Here is a 23,440-nt window from a genome sequence, read left to right on the forward strand (position 1 = left end):
GTCTTCTTATCTTAGATTGGAGTCCTCTGGCCAGATATTCCCAGTGTGTCCCTGGTGACTAAAGTGGTCAAATATCTGAACACATGCAGTCTGTATTGTATAACATTATTTGCATTATTTCCCGGTTGAACACAACCCATGAGCAGTCTGCAGGCTACCTGCAATGGTTGCTGTGTTAAGGTTGGATGTATCTCCGCATTCAGTTGGCCGGTATAGCTATTCTTCTTGGCTTCTACTTTTGGTTTGTCATTAGGGGCACATTTTGTCTCTCTGCTGGTTCCTATGTTCAAACTTCTCAGTAATTCATTCAATATTTGTATCCAAGTGTATTTGCAAAGTAAGTTTCTTAGTTGTACTCCTTTTTTAATTGTATTTTTAACCTTTACCTTGTGGTTCCATGTAAAGGACTTTTAAGAAATCGGTACATGGGGCCGGCAATTTTACCATTGGCTTCTGATATCGCTTTCCAGCCTTCTCGGTCCATATCATACTTTACCGTGTTTCCCCGATTTTAGGACATCCCCATTAAGTAAGCCACCCCCGATTTTTAAAAAAAATAATTAAAATAAGACACTCACCCGTTTATAAGACATTTCAAAAAATATAAGAGAGTGCCTTATAATCGGGGAAACAGGGTAGGTTCCAGTCTCATTGATGACCTCCATAGTTCCACTCATACTCAATGGCTCTGAGCAGGCAATCCTGAGCTCTGGATGCCTCCATTGTGCAGCAGATCTTCCAGTCAAAAGTAGCTGGGAATGGTTACCACATTCGGCTGGTTATGCTTAGAGGGCGATTGGAAACTTTTATCATTCATCATCATTCAACCAAATTTACATTTATAGTAAGTGTGATTTTTATTTGATTTTCCATGGTTACTAAAGAGACAGGTGTACTTTAAGAGAACACTACCATGTCAGAATTGATCCAGAAGAACTAGCACTGATCTGAAGTCACGTGTTTCAGCCACCCATTACTACCAGACTGGAAATGCATCCCCCACTATGCTAAGAGGAGATCCAGATGTGACCTGTGAAGATTTTCCCATATCCGGCCCTCTCCTCCCGCATAGTAACTTTCACCAGCTCTGCCAGCCACTGACTAATCTGCACATTTCATTCCTTAGCAGGGAACTGGATGACTGGACTGACATGAGCAACACTAAAAAACACTGTGATTTCTCAATACTGCTTAAAGGAGGAGGCACTGACTAACAACATGCTTGCATATTATGAATTCCATGTAGTGTAGGAGTACACATATAAAAATGATAGAATAGGTGAATTTATGCTGTGGTAAGGGTATATTATTCCTCCTTGCATATATGATGTCTGTAATTGGACTCAATGGGCCTAATTTAATAAAGCTCTGCAAGACTGGAGAGGATAAACTTTCACCAGTAAAGCTGGCCAATCCAGCAAACCTGGAATTGATTTCCTAAAAGTCATCTGCTATTTCTTAGTAAATGTTTTCAACCCTGTACCAGATCCATTCCAGGTTTGCTGGATCACCAAGCTTCACTGATGAAAGTGTGTTCTCTCCAGTCTTGGAGAGCTTTTATAAATCAGGCCCAATAAATCGGAATGGTCAGTTATTTCTTATGTGACTTGCAGAGTTTTAACTTATATTGGTTTATAAATAAAAATAAAAAGGGGAGCTGTCAGAGTCTCATAGTCTCTGGCAATAGTAATTGTGTAGAGATATTGACACCCCCGCTCTTTGAGTGTCCTTTATTTTTTGCAGCTTTTTGAGGCACAGGGAGGAATAAATACATCTGCCTGTGTCCTGGCCTTCTGTTTCTTAGAGCATTAGATCTCTTCTGTCCTGCGGGAAACCAGAAATGAGCAAAGAACGCAATTATATTCTCACACATGGATCAGTCTGTATTCATTTTATTGCCTCTTTTAGTGCCGGGGAGTATTAAACAATTCAGTAAATTCTTTTATGTGCCCATGGTGTCAATATTACGTGGCATCCTTCAGGAACATGTGCCTGTTGTCCTATTTTGACACTTGTGTTGCTAGGGCCTACATTTATTTAGTTTTTTTCCGTCAAATCTAGAATTACACGAATATCATAAGATAGAAAAGGATTTCATCTTTATTATTCATTGATGTTGTTGCCGGATCTCCTGCAGTCCAGCTGGGTGCCGCTTTTTCTTTTGTTTCTTTGCTGTTACTCCATGTGAATGTCTGAATAGTCAGCCTCACACAGAGTTATGGCGAAGGTTCTGAAGTGAAAGTGAAGACAGGGACTGGCATGACTCCAGAGATAGGTGGATATTTGTAGAATCTAGCTGTTTAAATGGTAGAGGATCTGCTCGAAGAAAAGTCAGTTTTTAGGATTTTTCTTGCTTAATATAATGAATTATGCATGGTGCAGAAAAGCATATAATATCATATAATAAAATAATAAAGTCTATAGAAACTAGTAGAGTTATCTGTAAACAGAGTATGCTGGGTTAGATTTTTCCTTGCCTGGGGTCCTCTTCTAACCCATCAATACGACTGCATACAATATGATGCCGAATATGCATGTTCATTTGAATCCCCCCTATGTTGAGGCATGTTGTGAAAACAGTTCAGTGACATTTTTCCAATCTGTTAATGTACATCCAGGTGCCTATAGAAGACAATTGAAGTACATGTAAATGTATAGTGCATGCTTCTTCATGTTCTACCAATGCACGACTGAAACTTACATCTGCCAACACGCCACATTGGCTACTGGGAAAAATAGGCTCTTCTCACGCCACCCAAGAATTTTAGCACCTAAATTGAGAAAACATGCAATGAATATAAATGTAAATGCAAGAAAAAAATGCAACAAAAATTCTGAAAAGTAAAAATGCGTGGGTTTGAAAAAAGCCTTCGTGTTAGGCAGGGAAAAAATGCAAAATAGCCCCTTTTGTGTTTTCCTATAATATCTACTTTGTTATCGGCAAGACTTGTGGTCTTGAAGCTTTACTTCTTCATCCATGAGTGAAAGAGAAGGTTTTCTGTTGTCTAGTTATACATATATACGTGAGTAGTTTGTACTGGATTGAACTGGAAGACTCAAGCATGTGTAAGGATCACTGTAACCCTGGAGAAGTATTAATATAGCAAATGTGTGTCTGGTTTGTGTCTTTAATGTATCTATCAGGATGAATGGATTTCTCATTAGCTTTTCTTCTGATATAATCCACATCAAACTTTTTAGATAAACACAAGAATGCAGTGCATCCTAGTATGCAATAACTCCAGTGCTATCCTCAAGCTAATAGACATTTTGTTCCGAATATTGTACACACATTGGATATCTGTCATCCAAGAGAAATGTTCTTAATCATCTGGGAGAATATCTAGTATGTGTAAAGCAGTACCCCATAGTCATTTATTGATACTTTATATTGGATTATTAAATGAGCGACCAGGGAAGACTGCTGGAATTTCCAATGGGCAAGGATGCTGCAGGGTGCCTCCTGCACTTCCTTCCACTTCCCTTTCTTATAGGACTGAACAGTGCTACATGTACACTGTTCATTCATTGTAGTGTGGCTGGAAATGTAGTACAAGGACCTGCCTGATTAGACACAAATTGATTTTTAAGGTAGGCCCTCACAAACACTGTTTGATTTCTATGTAGATTGCTTAATTACCACAACAGGGTTCTTCTCACAACTCCAGGTAGTCCCTGGGTTACATACAAGATAGGGACTGTAGGTTTGTTCCTAAGTTGGATTTGTATGTAAGTCGGAACAGGTAGATTCTTTTAGGAAATGCAATTAGATGTTTGTCTCATCATATTATTAGGCAGTGGAAATATAGGTGGATATATAAGACATTGTACCATCAAATTGTACAGGGACAGCCTTAAAAAATGACCCCAAACGAATCTTTTTTTTTTTTACTAAAAATGAGTAGAGCTTTTCTCATTGTAGCGGTCTTGGCAGCATTCAGCTTTTTCTAACATATCCAACATAACATTGGCACACAAGCAGCAGAATGATCAGTCCTTTTTTTCATCAATCATTGTACGAGTGATTATTATTTTTGTAACTTTTATCACATTATTTACCAGTGTTGCACCTTTTAAAGCCATAAATGAATGTTTCCATTTTGCTTGTATTATTTGTATATTGGATACTCTGTTTCTGGTTTTGGTGAAAGCCAAATGTGAATGAGCCAATGTGTTCATAGACAAAAGCTGAAGATGGGTTAAATTCAAATGTCATTTTCTGCTTTCTGATATGTATAAGTCAGTGTGGAATATTCAAATAATGTTTGTATACTATGGTACAAGAATTAATATTAAATTACAGACAATGTGATGGTGGTCACATCTGGTAATCCTTCCCTGTATTGTTAGCAGTGATCGGGTTGTGTAGAGGATACAGTACTGACCACATGTATTTCTCTAAATTCTTGGAGCCACATAATCATTACCTTTTTTAGGTTTACCTCATATAAATGGTGCTTTTTACTGTGTTTATGAGGACTGTATAGGATTCCCCACCTCTGGCCAGTTTTACAGCTCATGTGGGCATGGTATATACCACGCATGGGCAAAGTATGGCCCGTGGGCCATATACAGCCTCTTGGGCTGATCCAATTTTAAAACTCATTGTGAGCTTCATTGTGAGCCAAAAAGTTTGCCCAACCCTGGTATATAAACATATCAAAAGAGGCACATTAATGCCTTGTATTTTGCTTGCATTACAACCCAAGGCAGAGTATACAATTTTGTGCAATATGTGTGTATATGAATATTTTATATTATTTTCCTATTAAGTCAGATTATTGTTGGGCTCTTTGGAGTCATTTTGTTATGTGTAGCTTTCCTCCCTGGAGACAGATCAGCCTGGGTGTTACAATGGATCTGATTGGAAGTATGAACGATTCTTTTGTGAATGATCAGTGACGAGGTGTAATTATATTGGGATAGTCTGAGGCCATACATAAAATCATAGGGCATGCAAGTTTAGGCTTCCTTTTGCTTTGGTGTGACTCTATAACAATGGGATATATAATGATGACTTATGAATAAGGTAATAGTAAGGCTTTAGGGAGATTATTCTACTGTACGTAAATCAAAGTCTACATGACTAATGCAATGACTTTGTCTTGTAGCACCAGAGGATAGGAAAGAATCATGTGGGCAGCCGTGAAGAATGATGTGTTGGTGTGTCTAGTCAGTAACAAGTAACTAGATTTTAGATTACAATATATGCTTTATTTTTTTCTTTTTACAGTTTTCTCTCCAACAGCCTTTGACAGTGAGAGATGTTTGTTTTCAAGAGATCATAAGATAAACCATAGTCCATAATTTCCATATTTTTAGACATGGGAATTCAGTGTTGTTGAGCTGCCATGGGTTAAGGCTGAAAGGCTCAATGTTATTGCCATGTTTTCCTGTAAGAAATAAAGTAATTCCCACATTGGGAGTATTAGCGGAACATATCTGTTTCGTTCTGTTAATTGAAAACATTAGCTTGGAGGCTGTTGAAGACATTTTTAATCTAGGCATAGGCCTGCCTCGGAGAACCAATGAATGCCAGAAACAGGTTTGGTTGTAAAGGAGTTAAGGCAGCCCTCGGGACTGTTGCTGGTTTAGGAATCAATGCACATCCTGCTTCTAGCTCAGTACAGGGTTTGCAATGAAACCTTGGCTTATGTAAAAAACACACACAGGTCCTGTAGGCCAGAAAATTCTGGAGGGAGCAGAAGCTTCCGGTGGAAAGGATGAGGCAGGTTTAACAAACACATCTGTGCTGGACGCAAGCTGTAAATAAAGGGTATGAAGGTGTTTGAAACCAAAAGAATGAGATACAAAAGCCATGGCAAAAACAGCAGGGCTCCTATAGTAGTAAGATGTCTGCTTTCATGTTATAAAAATAGCAACTAAAAGTGTTTGTTTTTCCTGTAAACCTGGTATTATACATGAGCCTAAAGCATGAAACAAATTAGACTCAACTCAGTCTTTTCAGCTTACAATAAATGTACATGTTGTTTATTTCATCTGTTTAAAAACAGTTGGGTATTAAGTGCATTAAATAAAGTCTGACAATCCTGTGATGAAGATCCCTGTTTAACCACTTCCTGTTATGGAGACAACATTCTGCTGCTGGCAGGAGTTGCACTCCTGTGTTGTCATATATACCTCCAGTGGAGATTGCAAGCAGCAGTGCCAATTGCACAGACACATTAGGCTGTTGTCACCAAGAAGGAGCGTGCCCTAAGAAATAACATGAGGACACTGGAGGATGGAGAATACTACCAGCACTGAAAACAGTATTTTCCAAAAGAGCAAAAATCACAATTGGTACAAAGGCTGGGTACACACGTCAGATGATTCTCGTCAAATAATCGGTTTAGGGCTGATATCAGACGAGAATCTGGCGTGTGCACAGCACTCTTCGTCTGTTATCCGAACGACCGTCCCAGCAGATCCACAGACGATGGACGACAAACGATCATAATACAAGTGAAGAGGAGAGAGCGCAGCAGGAGGCCGCTCCATCGTTTTCCCCCTCCCCTCTCCATAAAACAGAATGATGCTGTATGTACAGCACTCGTTCATGCATCGTGCAGTCGTTTGTCGTTGGAAAGGGTCGTGAAAGATCCTATCCAACGACAAATATTGCATGTCGGTACATAGCCAAAATGGTATAGTGCTGTAGATACCCATACTCATTACCATTTCATGGCTGCAATGATTCTGGCAGGACCATACATAACATGAGTTGCGGAAGGATTGGTTAAAGATTTAGGATGTCTCTATTAGATGATAGATGAGCAGCTGATTTAAAAATATTGGACACATGTTTTGTTCTGACTTGTTCTTGCTGTAATAGTGGCAGGTGTCCATTGACCGTGGACATCTTTTTATGTCACGCTAGATATACTATGATTTGGAAATACCTTGTACTCTGAAATTTTCTCCATCTGCTTGGCCATCTTTTTGATGACTCTTTAGGTCATTAGAGCTGCAAACTTCATGAATATGTAAAGAAGAAAAGCCCTCTATAGTAATGTGCATTGCTCATGTTAACCTGTCTTCTTTAGGATACCATTAACACAGAACATTTTATCTAAACACTTCTATATTGTCTGCTTATTGCTGACAATACCCAAGCATGCATTGACTTTCTCTCATGCTGCCCTTGTCATATTAATCAAAGGGTTTATACTTCCTAATAAGGACAAAAATGTGCTTTGTAAAAAGAAGCTTCTGCCTTTTCTTCCCCTGCAACATAAATCCCAAATCCTCAGACACATTGTAGGGAATTTCTCTTACATACTGTCTTATAGGCACCATTTAACCCTTTCAGTGCTGTACACCTGTGTGCTGCCAGTACTTGGATGTTCTCTGTACCCTGCAACCTCTGTGTCTCACTAGTACAGTATTTCCTGACCTTTTTAACATGGAGGAACCCCTTTTATGAATAACTTTTAGGCCTTCAGGGACCCCCCACACCTTACAGTATATTAGCTTTGTGATCACTGGGAACAATGCTGGCCATTGTTCTTGCATTGCTGGCCATTGAGAAGGCTGCCACCTTACAGAGAGCCAAAAACATCATTGGTGCAACTTAAATTGACCTGAGAGGTATACATTGCTCATTGCTCAAGGAACCCTGAGCAACCTCTGGAAGAACCCTGGTTGAGAACATCTGTTCTTGGTTTTCTGTGAACAGGTATTTCTAGGAACATTCTCATATTCTATACTTCTTGTCACTTTTTAGTGCTATATAATATTGATGGCATAGCTAGGATCTTGATATGGATATTTTGGCATTAATCACACCATCCTATCTCTGTACTATGGCTCACTAGGCCACCATTATGACCACAGAGCTTTGCCACTTTGCAGCCCCCAACATCTTATATTACTAAATATGTGTAATAACTGTTTGGTAAATTATTAAACCCTTCAACTTCACAGGCTAAAAAATGTGCAAATGTGTTCTGCAAACCTGGTTCTATTTTAAGTGCAAATCTTTTGGTGTCTGAACTAGTTAATCCAAAAACACCCCCATTCCACATATGTGTGGCATTATGGCCCTGTTTCCTATGCAAAAATGGAAAGTCTGGTCCATGTGATCTGTTAGTCCCCATAAACATCATACAACACACAGCAGGCTCTTCACCATGAACTAAGGTTTAGAATACTTTGCTAATAAGTTTTTTTTATTATATAAAGTAGGATACAGTGGAGGATTTTTTGCAGTCAGGGGGAGGTTAGTGAGGGAACTTTATTAACATGTCCTTGTAACCTCTACAGGAAGAGAGCTAAGCAATGTCAGGGGACTGCTGTACACATGCTGGACAATTATCTAGCATGTTTATGTAGCCTAATGGAGGTTGTCAAAGGCTTTATGGTTTGAAATCACGAGGGGCAAGACAATATTTTAGTGCATAATGGTTGGGTTGTACTGAAAAGTAACAATTCTACTGCCATTTTGTAACAGATTACTTCACTGTGTAATCAGTAAAAAACATTTTAAGTATCATAGATGCAGTGTTTAAGAAAACCTTGCAAAAAAATAGTTTTTTTTTTTTTTTGGAACTATAGCCTTTGCAGCTTGATCTCTTAGCAGGGAACACAATGTTTACTCCAAACACAGTTAACCTAATTTGTACAGAATGCTGCACTAGGTAAAGTTAGAACAGCCAGTCACATGCTATGAAGTGATGTGGGGAAGTTTATCATGCAGTATTCCTAATGACATAAGGCTTAGAGCATTGCAGCAGAACCTGCCTGGTCATAGACCTCTTGTATATGAGTGTGGAAAGGAACGGTTTCCTATCCTATAAGAAACCAGTTAGATTTTGGTTTTGATGTTTAAAACATCTCTAAAACATCTCTCAACATATCAAAAACACTGTGATATTTTCCAATGTAATTGTAAGGAAAGCTATATTTATATATATATTATATATGTGTGTATGAATGTGTAAATATATATATATATATATTCTTGGAGCACTGTAGACTATTGCATTACAGCAATGCCTGGCACCCCTTTACTTGAATTCCAAGAGAGATCCCCAGGTGTTCCATCTCTGACCACCAGTTGTTTTAATTTATGCCTTCTCCAGCCAGAGCAGAAAGTCCCAATCCCAAGATCTGCCCTCCATCAATCACTACACAGTTCTGTCTGCACACAGAACTAGAACAGAGAATCAGACATTCTAACATTCCCTTGTGGGAGTCTTCCAGGTCCATGTGCTTCAATGGCACCAAAATCGATTCCCATCAGGGAATATCAGATTCTGATATAAATTCAGATTCCGTTTTAAAATAAAGCCCAAAATAGTTGTGGTTCAGAAAGTTAAGGGTTTCCCAAGACCTGAAACTTTTTTGGGGATTCCTCAAACGTATAAAGGTTGAGAAAGATTGCAACAGAATGTCCTCAGTTACAGCGTTTGGTAATTTGGTTTTGTTCTTCTTTTTATACATGGCATGCTAATGTAAAGCCATGAACAGACCTTTGTCAAGTACATCACCAAACCTATAGACTTGTCATATATCGCTGAATTAGCACATTTTCTAGAATTTTTATAGATGTTGATGACTTTGGAGCAGGTGTACATTTGTTCTGGACTATTAGAAAATTGAGTTGTTTTTTTTGTGCTGGAACACAGATGGAAGTCTGTGGCCTCTGAATTAGCTAATGAGCATTATACATCATACTGGATAAATCAGATTTCCTGGCACGTTGGGTCTTCGTTCTCTTCTCACCAAAAAGACCCCGTTGTTCCAGTAAGTCAATATTAAATGACTAGTTTGAGCCCTGAAACAGAGGCACACATTTATTCCTCAGTCTGTATGTGCGTGATGTGTAAATACACAGTGCCGCCATGGAACTGCACTGTTTAGTTTTTATGTGAAATAAAGCAGCACTTGCCATTAACTTGTAACCCGTACCCTGCTGGTATGATCAGCTGTTTTATTTTTTATTTAGTATTCTCACATCAAACATTCACATTTTATATAGTCCTTTATTTCTTGGAAATGTATGGAAAGCCAACTTCAATAATATTCTGTTTTTTTAACAATTTGCATTTTACTATGTGAGCAGAAAGTAGAAAAAATTGTGAAAAGGTTTAAGAGAGGAACACAGTGGCCATGACCATTCAACATGCATCAGAAATGTAGTTACCATGATGACATATTTGCTTTATTTATCCGTGTTCATACCAGTTACTGCTTAGAATGTCAAAGTTTACATAATAATAAATTTCATTGGTATTGTATCTGGCCTTGTCACAGTTCTACGTCTTTCTCTCCTCTGCAGTGTTCCAGACCAAAATTACGGGTTAATTGTTCTGCCATCCATGAAATAAGAAAATGCAGCCGCCTGGAGATGCCAGATAACATTAACACATTTGTGCTCAAGGTAGGAACTTTGCAAGAAAAAAGAAAATCAAAACACAGTTTATATTGCTGCTTACTGGACCAATTGGCTTTTTAAATGTTTTTTTTATAGTATATTGATATGTTTTATGTTATTTAACTTTTCTTAAGGGAATAAAAGTTTTCTTTTTTAAAATATAAAGCATTTTTTCTGGTCAATTTCTTTAAACGTCCCCACGGATGTTTGAAAAATAAATGGCTATGGCTACAGTACTCGCCTTCAGTTTGCAGCGGTCTAATGCAGTATCCTGTCCTCTGCGTAAGATGCCACCAGTCTTCCAGGGTAAATGTCATTCAACCTGGAGGACTAAGCAAAGACTGTGAGTGGAGTTGTCTCCTAACACCTTGCATGTAACATATGCTATTGCAGATATGGGTGCTGCATATCCCAGGAATGCTGACATCTGGGGTAGAGTCCAGAGTTGAGCCCAGAGCTGATCTTTCCCAAGTTCTAGAACTTGGCTTTCTCTGATCCATCAGCAAGTAGATTTCACATAGTCAGAACACCTGAGATAATTTTTATATGTATGTGATCTTTTAAATCCTTTGGATTTTGGTTACAATCAGACAACTAGCATTTAATAAAGAATGATAAGTAAAAGTGGCTTTAATAGTCTAATAATTAGAATATTTAGAGGTTGCTCGGATCTCTCGTGGTCTTGTGCTCATATGTAACTTGTGTATGTAATCTTCATATGTAATCTTCATATGTATAAAGGTAAAGATAAGTGATTCTTAGAACGCTGGGATGGGCTTTAAAAAGATTTCTAAATACTTCCTGCTTGTAGTTTCTGAAAGGTTATTAGAAAATGGAAATAAAGGGGAAGTGTTAGTCGTAACTACGAAACATCCCCTATATAATAATATAAATAAAACCGGCTTGTCACAACATAGGACTTAAAGAAAGCTTCCAGGAATTAGTGGTGCTTCATTCATTGTCCAGACTGATTAAACTAATTGAAGAAGAGTCATCATAAGGAAACCTCATCTCCAACCTTATCACAATCAACGTGGGTACAGAGTGCCTGCTGTTGCTGCCTATAGTATATGGTCTATGCAGCGACAAATCACCGGTATGCTATAGATACTAAAATCGTGTCACTGTGACATTTTTTTTTTTTGTTATATAGAAAAGGAATTATTCAATGAATATTTAACATATTAAATACAGGTTTGCATTGTTAGGTACAATAGGAGTTGTCACATACAAAGATCAATGGGTAAGCGCTGCGTAATGTAATGTTGGCTCTACACAAATACTATTTAATATTATTATTAATATTATTATTATTATTATTATTATTAATATTAGATCAAAGGTACAGAAGAATGTTCAAAGGCAATAGGCTGATTGTGGAATGAAAAAAACAAACAAAACTAGAATACAACACCCAATGGTTTCAATGATTGTACAGGAAGAAATGTCATAGTGCATCAATATAGGGTTGTGAATATTGTCTTGAGGAGGCATAGCAGTTGATTGATATTAAGAAGTGGAAGGATTAGCCCAGGAGAGGTGGTAAGGCAATAGGGGGGCTATGGGGTAAGGGAAGGCAATAAAAAGCATAGGAAATATGAGAAAGGGAAAATTAGAGTCTGACTTATCATTTACTTTCAATAAACACTAATGATGGAGATTGTGTAGCTGCTATCAATCTCGGTAACAAAACAGCTGGTATGGCTCTAGCTAGCTTTTTGAAATAATAGGATAGCATGCACTGTTCTCAAAAATATTTTGTTCCCCTCACAAAACTAACCTTGGGCCATGGTATTGACATATAACTATAGTGGGGACATTAGGTTATAAGGGACAGTTAGTGACATGACTATGGACTTGTAAAGTGCTGCATAATATGTCTGTGTTATATAAATACAATATAATAACATTAGAAGATTTATACAATCACCCCAATGACGGTTTTCATCACATAAAATTTGGTTCTCACAGACAGACAGAAACGGTCTTTTTAGATGTGGGTAAGATCATTTCAAAGGAAGTCTTTGTCTCAACCGGAATTACAATGTTTTGTAACATTTTTCTTTTTTTTCTGTTTATCCTTTTTTTTAGGATAACACCACTGAAGTTATTTTTGACGTTGCAGATGACCAGCAGCTAAATTTGTGGACATCGGAAATCAGAAAATGCATGAATCGTGGGTAGGCAATCTTTTTTGTCTTACAATTGGTCTTTGTATAGATGCATTTACATGAATTGAAGAATGATGACTATTATTTTATTTGCAATGTTATACATTTTGAAGTCATTGCATTTATGGTGCATTTGCTACTTACTTTACTTACATAATATTATCAAAGCCATTCTTTTACATTTTATTATTACAAAATGATTTATTGGGCTGATATTCATCATGACAAGGTATTTAGGGACTACTACAAGTGACTGTTTTATTCGGAAAAACACACTGGAATGTACAGGAAGTGGATAAAATAGCAATTAGGAATAATAATAATAGGTTATTAAACTTTACAGTAATAAAATCACAAATACAAATACAAACAGTTTAATTAGCAATTATGTGTCCCAATGAAAGAGTTATACCAGCCATCAGCTCGATCTTTGAGTTTTCACAGTAACAGGCAAACTAGCTGAGTAATAAAGTCTATCTTCCCCAGTCTTGGAGAGCTTTTTTAAATCAGGCCCAATGTGTGGAATGGATTCATGGGAAGTGTAAAACATACAGTAGTATGAATAGTTTAGACAGATACTATAGAAAAACTATATCAATATAATATAGAAAAATTCAAATACAAAAATCAATGAACTAAAGGTTTGTGTGTAAGTGGGTAGAAGGAACAGAAGCTGATTGAGATTTGGGAATAGGAGCTAATGGTGGGGAAGAGAACAGAGAACCCATCAAGACCTTATTTTGTAATACACCAGGCAAACACAAAGGTCTGGATGATGGTTAAAAGGGAGATGAATGGTGGTTAGAATGGAGATGTAAAAGGGGACCAAGTTGAGAGGGGGAATTCACTCTACTTGAGCAGTGCCATTGATTAGAGCAGTGCACAGGGGGGAGCATTGGACCACCAAAGACCCCGGCCAGGTTGTGTGTAAGAGCAGAGATCTGACTCTCCAACATGTTTCCAAGACAGGGTTCTTTTTAACTTAGGGGTAAAAAACTTATGCGTGCATATGTGTTACTGCATATGTATCCTGATTGAATTACAGTAATATTGGGTTTTATTGGGTATTAAAATAAAAAGCAGGGGTTAATGAATGAAGTAAAGCACCTGCTGCTTACTAGCGTTACATTTGTGACTTTCTATGTAGGTGATAGTCACGGTTTGTGAAGCAGGAAGCACAGGAAGTGCATGTTGACCTGTAGGCTTTGCATATGTTACAGCCTCCAGCTCTCTGCTGAAAGACTTTTCCTGTTATTGAAATACCAAGAACTCTGTTAGCAATTAATCACTATGTGATTTCCAGAGCTTGTCCTCCTCCAGTTCTGTGCTCCCTTCCTTGAATTTCCATGAATTACAAGTGTGTTTCCGGCATTTGGAGAGACTGCAGTAGCCAAGCTCCAGTCCCTTTCCAGTTATACAAATGTAGTCCATAGCATACTTCTAGTCAGCACAAATCTTCTCCGTGTCTCCCATTACATTTGAGCGTGCAGCTGGATTACCTTTCACCCCAATAACATATTTCTTCCAGTATGCACATTCAGCAAATACACTGCATTAAATTGATGCCTAGGAGTCCTGGTTGAAGTCTTTTCACTCTACAGTTGAGTCTTACTTCTCCTGCAGCATTATAAAACTTCTACATAGTCATAGCGCATTCTCCATTGTGTAAAATTCTTAAAAAATCATGTGAGATCATCATAACAGTCACGTCAGGCTGCTGCATGAACTCATATTATGTTCCAGGCAGACAGTTGGCATACTCATGAAAGGGCTGGGTACTTTTTATCAGTGTTCACTGACATTCATCTTCCTTGTTACAGGACAGAGGAAACAGATGGAGACACGCAGGTGCCAGTTCACTCAGACCCCATGTCACAGACCCTCAGCAGCGGCAGCACTGACCCCACCATCCAAGGTCAGTTTACATGTACTCTACTGAGCAGGATTTTAGATTTGTTGGCATGATTGCCACCTTCTCTATCTTTGGTGTCTCTTCAGTCTCTGAAATATTCAGCTTACTTAAAGCTTTAGCTGACAATACTGACAGAGGTTCTAGGCTTTATTTTATCTTAAAATAAAAAGTGGTTTTATGTGATCTCTGTCTCTCCTTCATTGACTGTTCAAGCGACAACATTGGCACCCAGACAGAAATCTCCTTAGCTTACTTAGTTGGGCAGCAGGAGAAATCTGACTGGGGTTCTCCATACTCTAGCCCAGCCATTCTCAATCTGCAACCCTGGGGTTCCAACAAAGGTTGCTTGGGGTTCCTTAAGTTGTGGGTATTCTTCATTTTGATTTTTGGGTAGTCCCCAGACCAACAACACTTGGCAGAGACTTGTGGCATGACAACAGTTTTTTCAGGTATTTGTGAAGGTGGCATCCTAACTGCAAACGATGAAAAGCATTTATGAGGGGTTCTTGAAATTTGATATTTTAGACAGATTTTAGGAGTTCCTCTGGGGTAAAAAAAGCTTCAGAAAGGCTTAAGACACACTTTAATATATTCACTAGTGTCTTTTACCTATTTTATAATCTATATGATTCCAGGGTTTAGAACATTATTTTACTGTTGTGTACATGCTCCATTGTTCTATTTGAAAATGCAGCTTTTCTTGGCCACCATGTGAATTTTTTGGCTCCAGTGTTTTGATAATCTTTGGCTCACAACAAGTATATATTTCAAGAGTTCTGGGTCAGTGACATAGAACATGCTAAGAGTTCTTCAGTCAATGAAAATGCTAAACTCAGAAAATCAAAATGACATCCAGACAACCGCTTTATGCAGAAGGAAAGTAATGGCAAGTGATGTATTTCCATGATCCATTCCCTACACCATATCCCCCTTATATACCTTCTTCTCCTGTGAATTATGTTTTGTTAAAGAAAAGACCTCTATATCATCCGCTGTGAATTTAGAGTAGGAGTTTCCTACTTAAAAAGGCTTACAACTAAATTTTGGCAACAGATAATAAAAAATAACAAAACAGGCAGCACATTTTTTGCTTCTCTAGTGTACAGAATGTTGCTCCAAGCTGCTCTTCTATGTTCTTCCCCTAAAGCAGAGATTACATAACAAAATGCCATTTCATTTGGTCTCATCTTAGAAGCTGCAGCAAGTTCCATTTTTGTTTACCAATCCCAGCTTGATCGTATCTTAACAGGATACCAATACATTCACACAAAAAAAGTTGTTACTTACCTCACAGTGTAACGTCAAAGGAGTAAACAGCTCCTAATGTCACCTTTAAGTTGCAGATTTACCATTACCATTTCATTACATAAAAATAACATTTATGTAATCTCTGTGGAGTCAGAAGACTTTGTTGATGTGCTAAATAATTGCAGCTGTTCTGATTATTATGTAAAAGTAACACTGGCACACAATGTTATCTAATGTTTTAACTCTGCCAAATTTAAACATAAAATGAAAAAATATGTATTCAAATCAACTACTGAAGCTCTATCCTATAAAAGAGGGATAATATATTAAAAAAGACTACAAAGATAAAAGTAATAAGACGTGAAGCCTGCTGTAGTCTCCATTGGCGCTGAGCAAGCCTCAGGCTATATATTAAGAAAAGTACAATGTGCGTCGGTTTTGAGTCAATTTCGGAACTCATAGGGAAAGCGCTGCTTTGAGGCAAGGAAACATGGCAGTCTGCACTGGTTTTCTACAAAAAAAAAGCTATAGAAGTATGTTTTTATGGGGTGTATGGAGGCTTCCAAAAAAATAATGCTTGAAGAAGAAGAGGCTAGGCCACATGCTCCGGTAAAGAGGGTAAAAACAACTGTCTGTAGTTCTTCCATAAATGTGTTGTGTATACCTGAAAAGAATTGAGGTTCCTTCTGTGGTCTGTTTTTTTCTCTTCTGTTTCTCATTCACTCCGTGTGATATTCACCCAAATGCCTTCCTAAAAATGCACTGTCACAGCTAACAAGAAAGCTACTGGATTTTCAGAGTAATTTAGTAGATAACCAATATGTTTTTATATGTAAGATTGATTACCTGATAACATACTTTTATTTTTCTATACAAATAATGAAGAGGTATAAGGACATGAAATTTACCCTTTTTATTGTTCTGCTGTGTGCTAAGTGTAAAGAAAACAGCAAAAGTGTATTTTTATAACATATATAATATAGGTCGCTGCACATATAAAATGCAATTCTTCATTAAATGTGCACAAAATCTGCATGATAAAATCTATGTGCTGATAAGATTTTGAAATGCATAGCACTTGTAGTTTAATATAATGTTGTGCATGTAAACTGGTATCTATGAAATGTATAATGGGCTACTGTCCGTCTGTGATCCGCAGGTGCTTCGGTCTTTGTGTCTTCAGAACAGTGTTGTCATAAAACTGACCATTTCTTGGCTTCCTATCCATGGTTTCATGGGCCCATCTCTCGAGTCAAAGCAGCTCAGCTTGTGCAAGCTCAGGGATATGAAGGTCATGGGGTTTTCCTGCTACGACAAAGTGAAACGCGCAGGGGAGAATATGTCCTTACATTTAATTTCCAAGGCAGAGCAAAGGTAACATTTTCATATGTTCTGGATTTCTTTAAGATTGTAAGTAGAATTAAAGAGTGGATTCCAATGACATCTAGCAGGCAATGAGTATTATTATTATTAATATTATTAATAATATTAATAATAATAATGATAATAAACAGGATTTATATAGCACCAACATATTACGCAGCGCTGTACATTATATAGGAATTTCAAATGACAGACAGATACAGACAGTGACTTGAGGAGAGGACCCTTCCTCGAAGAGCTTACAATCAATGACTAGTGCATTACTGCACATAGTTAGGGCACATATTATTATGACATGCCCCCCATAACCCTGCTTGGTGCAAGATACATTCAGGCCATTCAAAGCCTGAAAAACAAGCAAGACTTTAAAACTCTAAAGCCAGCAAGTGAACTAATGGGAGCCCCTAGAAGATGATGGAAAATGCTGTTTAGTTCTGTACAGGCCTGAGAGTTAGGTATAATATGAATATAGAATGTTTGAGATATGATGCTTACTTGGGGCTGCTTTGTTTATAAATGTTAGTCTGACTTGTTTTTACATACTTATATAAATAAATACATACTTCTGCACTATAAATATAAAATGAGTGAGTAAAGAAGTATATGAGTTGTTCCAGATGTAATAGACATTACTGATATGGGAGCCCCTGGAAAGTTTCGTATTGTACATTGCTGCCAGTCAGAAACTACAAGCTGGAGAAGTTGCTTTGGCAGTTTTATAGGATTAACAATGCACAGGAAGGAGCTAAGCTATGTGATGATTTCCATTTGCATTCCAGTGAACAGGCAGGTAACACAAGAAGATTTACAACTAAAATATTGGATTGTGGTATCGCCATTTTATCTATAAAATGTGCCAGAATTCCAACTAACATAGTATCCAGTACTGGTATTGAGATGATGTTCTGCTGTAATTGTCCCTTTAACCCTTTAGTATAATGGGTGCTCAGTGCTGAAATAGAGATCAACATATTGCATCCCTTCTGTATCCTTGTAAGTGTAGGGAACAAAATTAGATAAATATTAGCTGGTAGCAGCATGGAATATTGAGAATGATGTTCTTTTAGGTAGAAATCTTTGGTTTATTGTGATATATAGCGCCTGATTATTTAAAGTTTTCCAAGGCTGGAGAGGATACAATTTCATCAGTGCAGCTGGGTGATCCAGCAAACCTGGAATGGATTTCGTCAAAGTCATTTTCTATTTGCCAGCATATGTTTTGAATTCTGGACCAGATCCATTCCAGGTTTGCTGGATCACCAAATGTCACTGAATGAAAGTCTATCCTCTACAGCCTTGGAGAGCTTTAATAAACCAGGCCCAATGTTGTCAGATATACCATGAAGCCTTCCATCTTTTTCTCATGCAAAGAAATCTAATATAGGGTTTCATGCCCACGGCGATGTAAATACCTTTCATATCTTCTTCTCCTCAGCACTTACGCCTTACTCTGACTGACAGGGGTCAGTGCCGGGTCCAGCACCTTCGCTTTTTGTCCGTCATAGAAATGCTTCACTACTTCCGCCTCCACCCAATTCCGCTTGAATGTGGAGCTGCTGGAGATGTGAAGTTGTCTGGTTTTGTGGTGTCTTCTGCTCATTCACAAGGTAAAAACTGCATCTTTGTTGTTGGAGTTAGATTGTTTTCCCAACACATTATGTACATTACATACAATTCACATGACTCCAACTTCTCCACAGCCAGTATAATGGTGGCATTGATTCAACATGCCTCTACAAGCAGGATCTGATTTCTGCGTAACAAACACATGATTTGTATACCTCAGTAAGGTGGAGAGACATCTGTGTGCTGTTCCCTGTTATTTATAAAGGCCTTGTAGGCACAAGCAGATCTGCTGACAATATTGCACTCAAGCAACCAATCAATATTCCAATTGGCAACACATCAAACACAGCACATACATGTTATTGAGTTTGCCTTTCTAATTGTTTTCCCTTTTTACAAAAACATCTGACTTTTACTTCCAATATAAAATAAAAATGAAGGAGCTGCCAATGCACCTTAATATTCTTAACAAAAAAACACAAATCCCTTTTTATCTAACACAACACACCTCCTCACCCATGGTGTTGCTGTGCTTCACAACAGGTGTGTTGTCTTAAGGCATTATGATGCCATTCAAACAGAATGGCACTGCAACACAACACAGTTTGTGTGCATATTGTACAATATTGCAAAGATCTCAATGGACCCCTAAAATTAAAGTCCTGACTAAAGCTGAAGTGAATGCCCTAAATGCCCATAAAAAATAATGGAGTGCAGCCATTTGTAGCAAAGCATTTTATATGTTTGCAGCATTGCACTTTAATATTAGTGAATGATTCACTAGATTCTCCTTCGTACTTCATCTTTCCATCCACCTTTACCACGTATTTGACTCTCTACATTTACTTTCTTCACCTGTTGTAAGGAAACTTTATGACCATGCTGTGTAATTGTGCCCCAATATCTGTACAATTTCCTGGATACAATGTCACAATATACCACTAGGAAATACCTTCTTCCTCTTTCTGCTGGAGCTGAACATTACCTCAAATGACCTAACATAATGAAATGAAACTATCTTCCCTAGATACACATCAATATATCAAAAGTTAATGTAGCAACAATTCAACATCTAAGTAAAAATTGGAAAGTGGTTTCCACAAACTTTTATTTTTCATGATGACAGTTGAGCCAGCAATTGTTAATTAACCCTTTCTTCTTTCCTTCTTACAGACCAGAACCCCACAGTCAGCACATTACTGTTTCCATTGCCAATCCAGAGGTCAAGTTCAGATCGTAGCATCTCGCATTCCCCACAGGCCAACTTGCGGCCACATCCCCTAGATGACCATCGACCAAGCTCCTACTCTGAACAGATTTTCCACTTGGTCCCTCCTCCAGAGGAACTGGCCCGGAACTTTTTGCTGAGTGAGTCCAGTAGGGCCCAAACAAGCAGTCAGAGGGAATCTGACTATGAAATGGATTCTTCTTCGAGGGGCCACATACGAGCAATAGACAATCCTTACACACCTCTATGACAATGCGGTAGTGTGCTGTACATGCTGAACTGACACGTTTACTTTTCTACAGTCACAGAAGCCTTAACACGTGCAAACAAGCCAAGAGTTTAACCTGTTTCTGTTGTATTATTATGTTGCAGGGATAAGTGAAAGTGTACATCCCCTCTGGGTGTTATTGTATTAGGCCTGTTAAAGGGCCATTCTTTCTCCTGCACACTTGGCCTCCGATTGCCTTGGAGGCAGTGAAGGGTTACGTTGTGAGCAATTGATCAGCTTGTTTTCCTGTTACTGTTTACAAAAGGAAGTTGCCTATAGGTGTACTACGCCAATACCATGGAGTGGTAACATTCTTCCATGTTATATGCATGTAATATTGGCCGGAGCTGTTCAAACACCATGTTTCTGGGAGTAGAGCATCATCGGCTTTGTGTTGTTGTTGTTTGAAACACAACAGTTACAGCGCTGTGATGTCCCTATCACATATATCTATAACCTACTTATGTGTTGTCAGGCACTGTATGATACAAAACTGCATAGCACTTCCTCGCCATGTTAGATCTATTTGTTCTCAAGACGTGCAGCCATAATGCTGATTGAGCAGCCACTGATATAAGGAGGCATTGTATTTTAAGTATACTCTTAGAAAAATAACTGATATTTAAAGTATAACTCCACTTTTGTTGAGGAAAAATAATTACTTTGGGTGATTAGGATTTTAACAAACTTTCTTGCAGATTCCTATTTTCTTCTGTTCGGAAGAAGTATGTGTTCTGCCATGCTGTTTTCAAACTGGTTTCAGAATGAGAGGATCTGCACTCATCTAGTGAACGTTCAGTGTTCAGAATACTTCAGCAAAAATTAAATTACTGCTGATTGTTGAGCCAATCAAACAAGCAGGAAATTGCTGTGGGCATTGTGCACATGTTCAGGTTGCCATATTGCATTAACTTTTTAACAGTTTTAAAAACTTACAGCAGTTGCAAATTTTGCAAATTATTATAGACAGGTATTTTTAATAGCATTAAAATATAAAATGGTATATGTAGAAATTTTTATATACTTTAATGAAAGTGGAGTTTACCTTAAAATATGCATTGGGCTGGCTACACCAGCGTTAGTGCCTTTGAATGGCATGGATGCATGAGAGGATATTTGTTGACAGGACCCATGCAGCAGCCAACCTCATGACACTAACACTGCTGTGGTTGGGCCCCAACATGAGTTGTGTATTTGAACAGCCTGGTCTCAAGGATTTACTTATCTGTAAGTAGAGTTGTATCAGTAAGTAAAGCAGAATGTCCATATAATCTGGATTGTTACTAGAAAATGAAGGAGCCCCTGGGAATATAGTGGAATCTTCTTTGGGCATCTCAATGTTGTAGCCATGTTTTAGCGCACACAGCCTGCAATAACTTCTTCTGGCAGTAATGCAAACACAGCAAATCTCAGAGCAGCGGTGCATACCTTGGCGGGAAAGACATGTGCATGCTGGACTTCTTAAGCGTAGTAACCCTATGGTGGCCAGCACAAATTTACAATACTGATGCTGGATCAACGTAAAGTTTTTTTTTATCTGGTTGCAATAGATTTCCATACTAAATCCTATTTAATGTACAGCGCTGTGTAATATGTTGGCGCTATATAAATCCTGTTTAATATTACTGTTCAAACAGTACCATTAAAGACAAGAAATATTCATCAATTGCAACTTGCATCTGCCAAGCATGTATAAGTAGTTTGAGTGTGCAAATGTGTCTACAGCATTGGAGTGCACTGGGAGATAAGATGCATCCCTGAAATCAATCTTACCGGTGCCTAGAGGATTACTTGATTATGGACTCTTGGGATCACTGGTTGCATTGTTATTCAGGAATTCCACAAGAGCTTTCAACATATAAAGTATCATTATGAGCTGCATGTTAGGCTTCTTACACCATGCTAACGATGGATAATGGCTCCTTCACAAGATTGTACCTGTGTCCTCTACATGCTGCCTGCATCCCAAAAACTCATCCATCCTTGGTGACATATTTGGCACTACTCTATTATATGGTATGAGAGCACTGAAATCATTACAGTATGTCTAAAATTGGCAAAATGCAGTGACAGCACCAGGTAGGTTTGGAAAGAGATTTTATCCACTGATACCAAGTGTCCAACACCAATGGCTGCCGAGATAAGCACTTGGAGATGCAGCATTATTCATTTGTAACTATGTCAAAAGCATCCTAACCATGGGGTACAACGGGTATTAGATAGGACAATCTCTCCAGTTTTTGTATTACTTTGACATAAGCATCATGTCTCTGCATTGTTTTAAATGCAGCAAGTCTGTTTCATAGTACATTTCTTACACAAAACTTTTTGTATTGCTATCCATCTGACAGATGTACTCAAAAGAATGTATGCTGAGAATATAGAAAATAATGTAGAGTTTGCATATTGTAAAGAACACCTCAGATAATGAATGTGTTGTTTATTATACATGCAACGCAGAAAATTGTGTGTATAAAATTCAAATACCGCACTGCCTAAAACCTCCAGTATCTAACTTTATAGAAACAATATAGGAGTATTTATGGATCACAGGGCACACTGCAAAGCCAGTCCTTGGTCAAACCTGTCCCGTTCACATACATATAAATTGCTTTGTGGCATATACCTGCACTAATATTTTAAACTTTGTCATCTATGTACACAGAGACCACAATGAAATACAATAGTAGACACTTTTAGTCTACATACCTACCTATGTAGGTGGAAACATAGTAGTATGGAGTAGTATATATTTCCTCATGCTTAGCCACATGGATATCATGTGCTTTGCTTCAAAATGAGACAGAACTGGCAAAAAAGTGGAATAATTAATTTTTGTGGGCAGTGAATGTGTAAAATGAGTGACCACCAGTTATTCAGGTATTTTAATAGATGTCATTTCACTTACAAGGTGACTTGTTCTCAATCTAGTTACTTTGCCGCTATAATCCTATTATAAACAATTCATATTTATAACATTTCACACAGAAGCTCAGATGTTCTTGTGATTTTACAGAACTAAACATGTTTGGAGTTGCAGCAGAACTGCTTTTTCTGTCCATAAAAGTCAAATGCAATTTAAAGTAAACTTACCCCTGCTGGGCTTTTACTGCTTTCTGGGGCCTCATTATCTGTTCTGCGGGTTTCACCAGACCGGAAGTGAAGGAAAATCTGCATCCAAGACTTTACAATCTACCTAACAGGAGTTCTAGCAATCCTCTACTTAATAATTAGGAAAAACATTTTTAAATTTTTTTTTAAAGTTTCCCTCATTTCCTGACTTGTA

At 38.0% G+C, this 23,440-nt stretch overlaps 1 protein-coding gene across 2 annotated transcripts in view; it reads left to right on the forward strand.

The window, feature by feature from the left end:
• SH2B3 (SH2B adaptor protein 3) overlaps window positions 1-20,233 on the forward strand; it is a 71,745-nt gene extending 51,512 nt beyond the window's left edge. For both annotated transcript variants that reach the window (XM_072415865.1, XM_072415867.1), the window contains exons 4-9: window positions 10,283-10,384; window positions 12,470-12,558; window positions 14,370-14,464; window positions 16,869-17,083; window positions 18,528-18,699; window positions 19,832-20,233. In XM_072415865.1, coding sequence (XP_072271966.1) covers window positions 10,283-10,384; window positions 12,470-12,558; window positions 14,370-14,464; window positions 16,869-17,083; window positions 18,528-18,699; window positions 19,832-20,136 — 978 coding nt within the window. In that variant the 3' untranslated portion in view covers window positions 20,137-20,233. The remainder of the gene's footprint in view (window positions 1-10,282; window positions 10,385-12,469; window positions 12,559-14,369; window positions 14,465-16,868; window positions 17,084-18,527; window positions 18,700-19,831) is intronic.
• Window positions 20,234-23,440: the final 3,207 nt, after the last annotated feature.

The sequence above is a fragment of the Pyxicephalus adspersus genome, chromosome 6, assembly GCF_032062135.1.
Source record: "Pyxicephalus adspersus chromosome 6, UCB_Pads_2.0, whole genome shotgun sequence".
In the NCBI taxonomy this organism is placed as follows: Eukaryota; Metazoa; Chordata; class Amphibia; order Anura; family Pyxicephalidae; genus Pyxicephalus; species Pyxicephalus adspersus.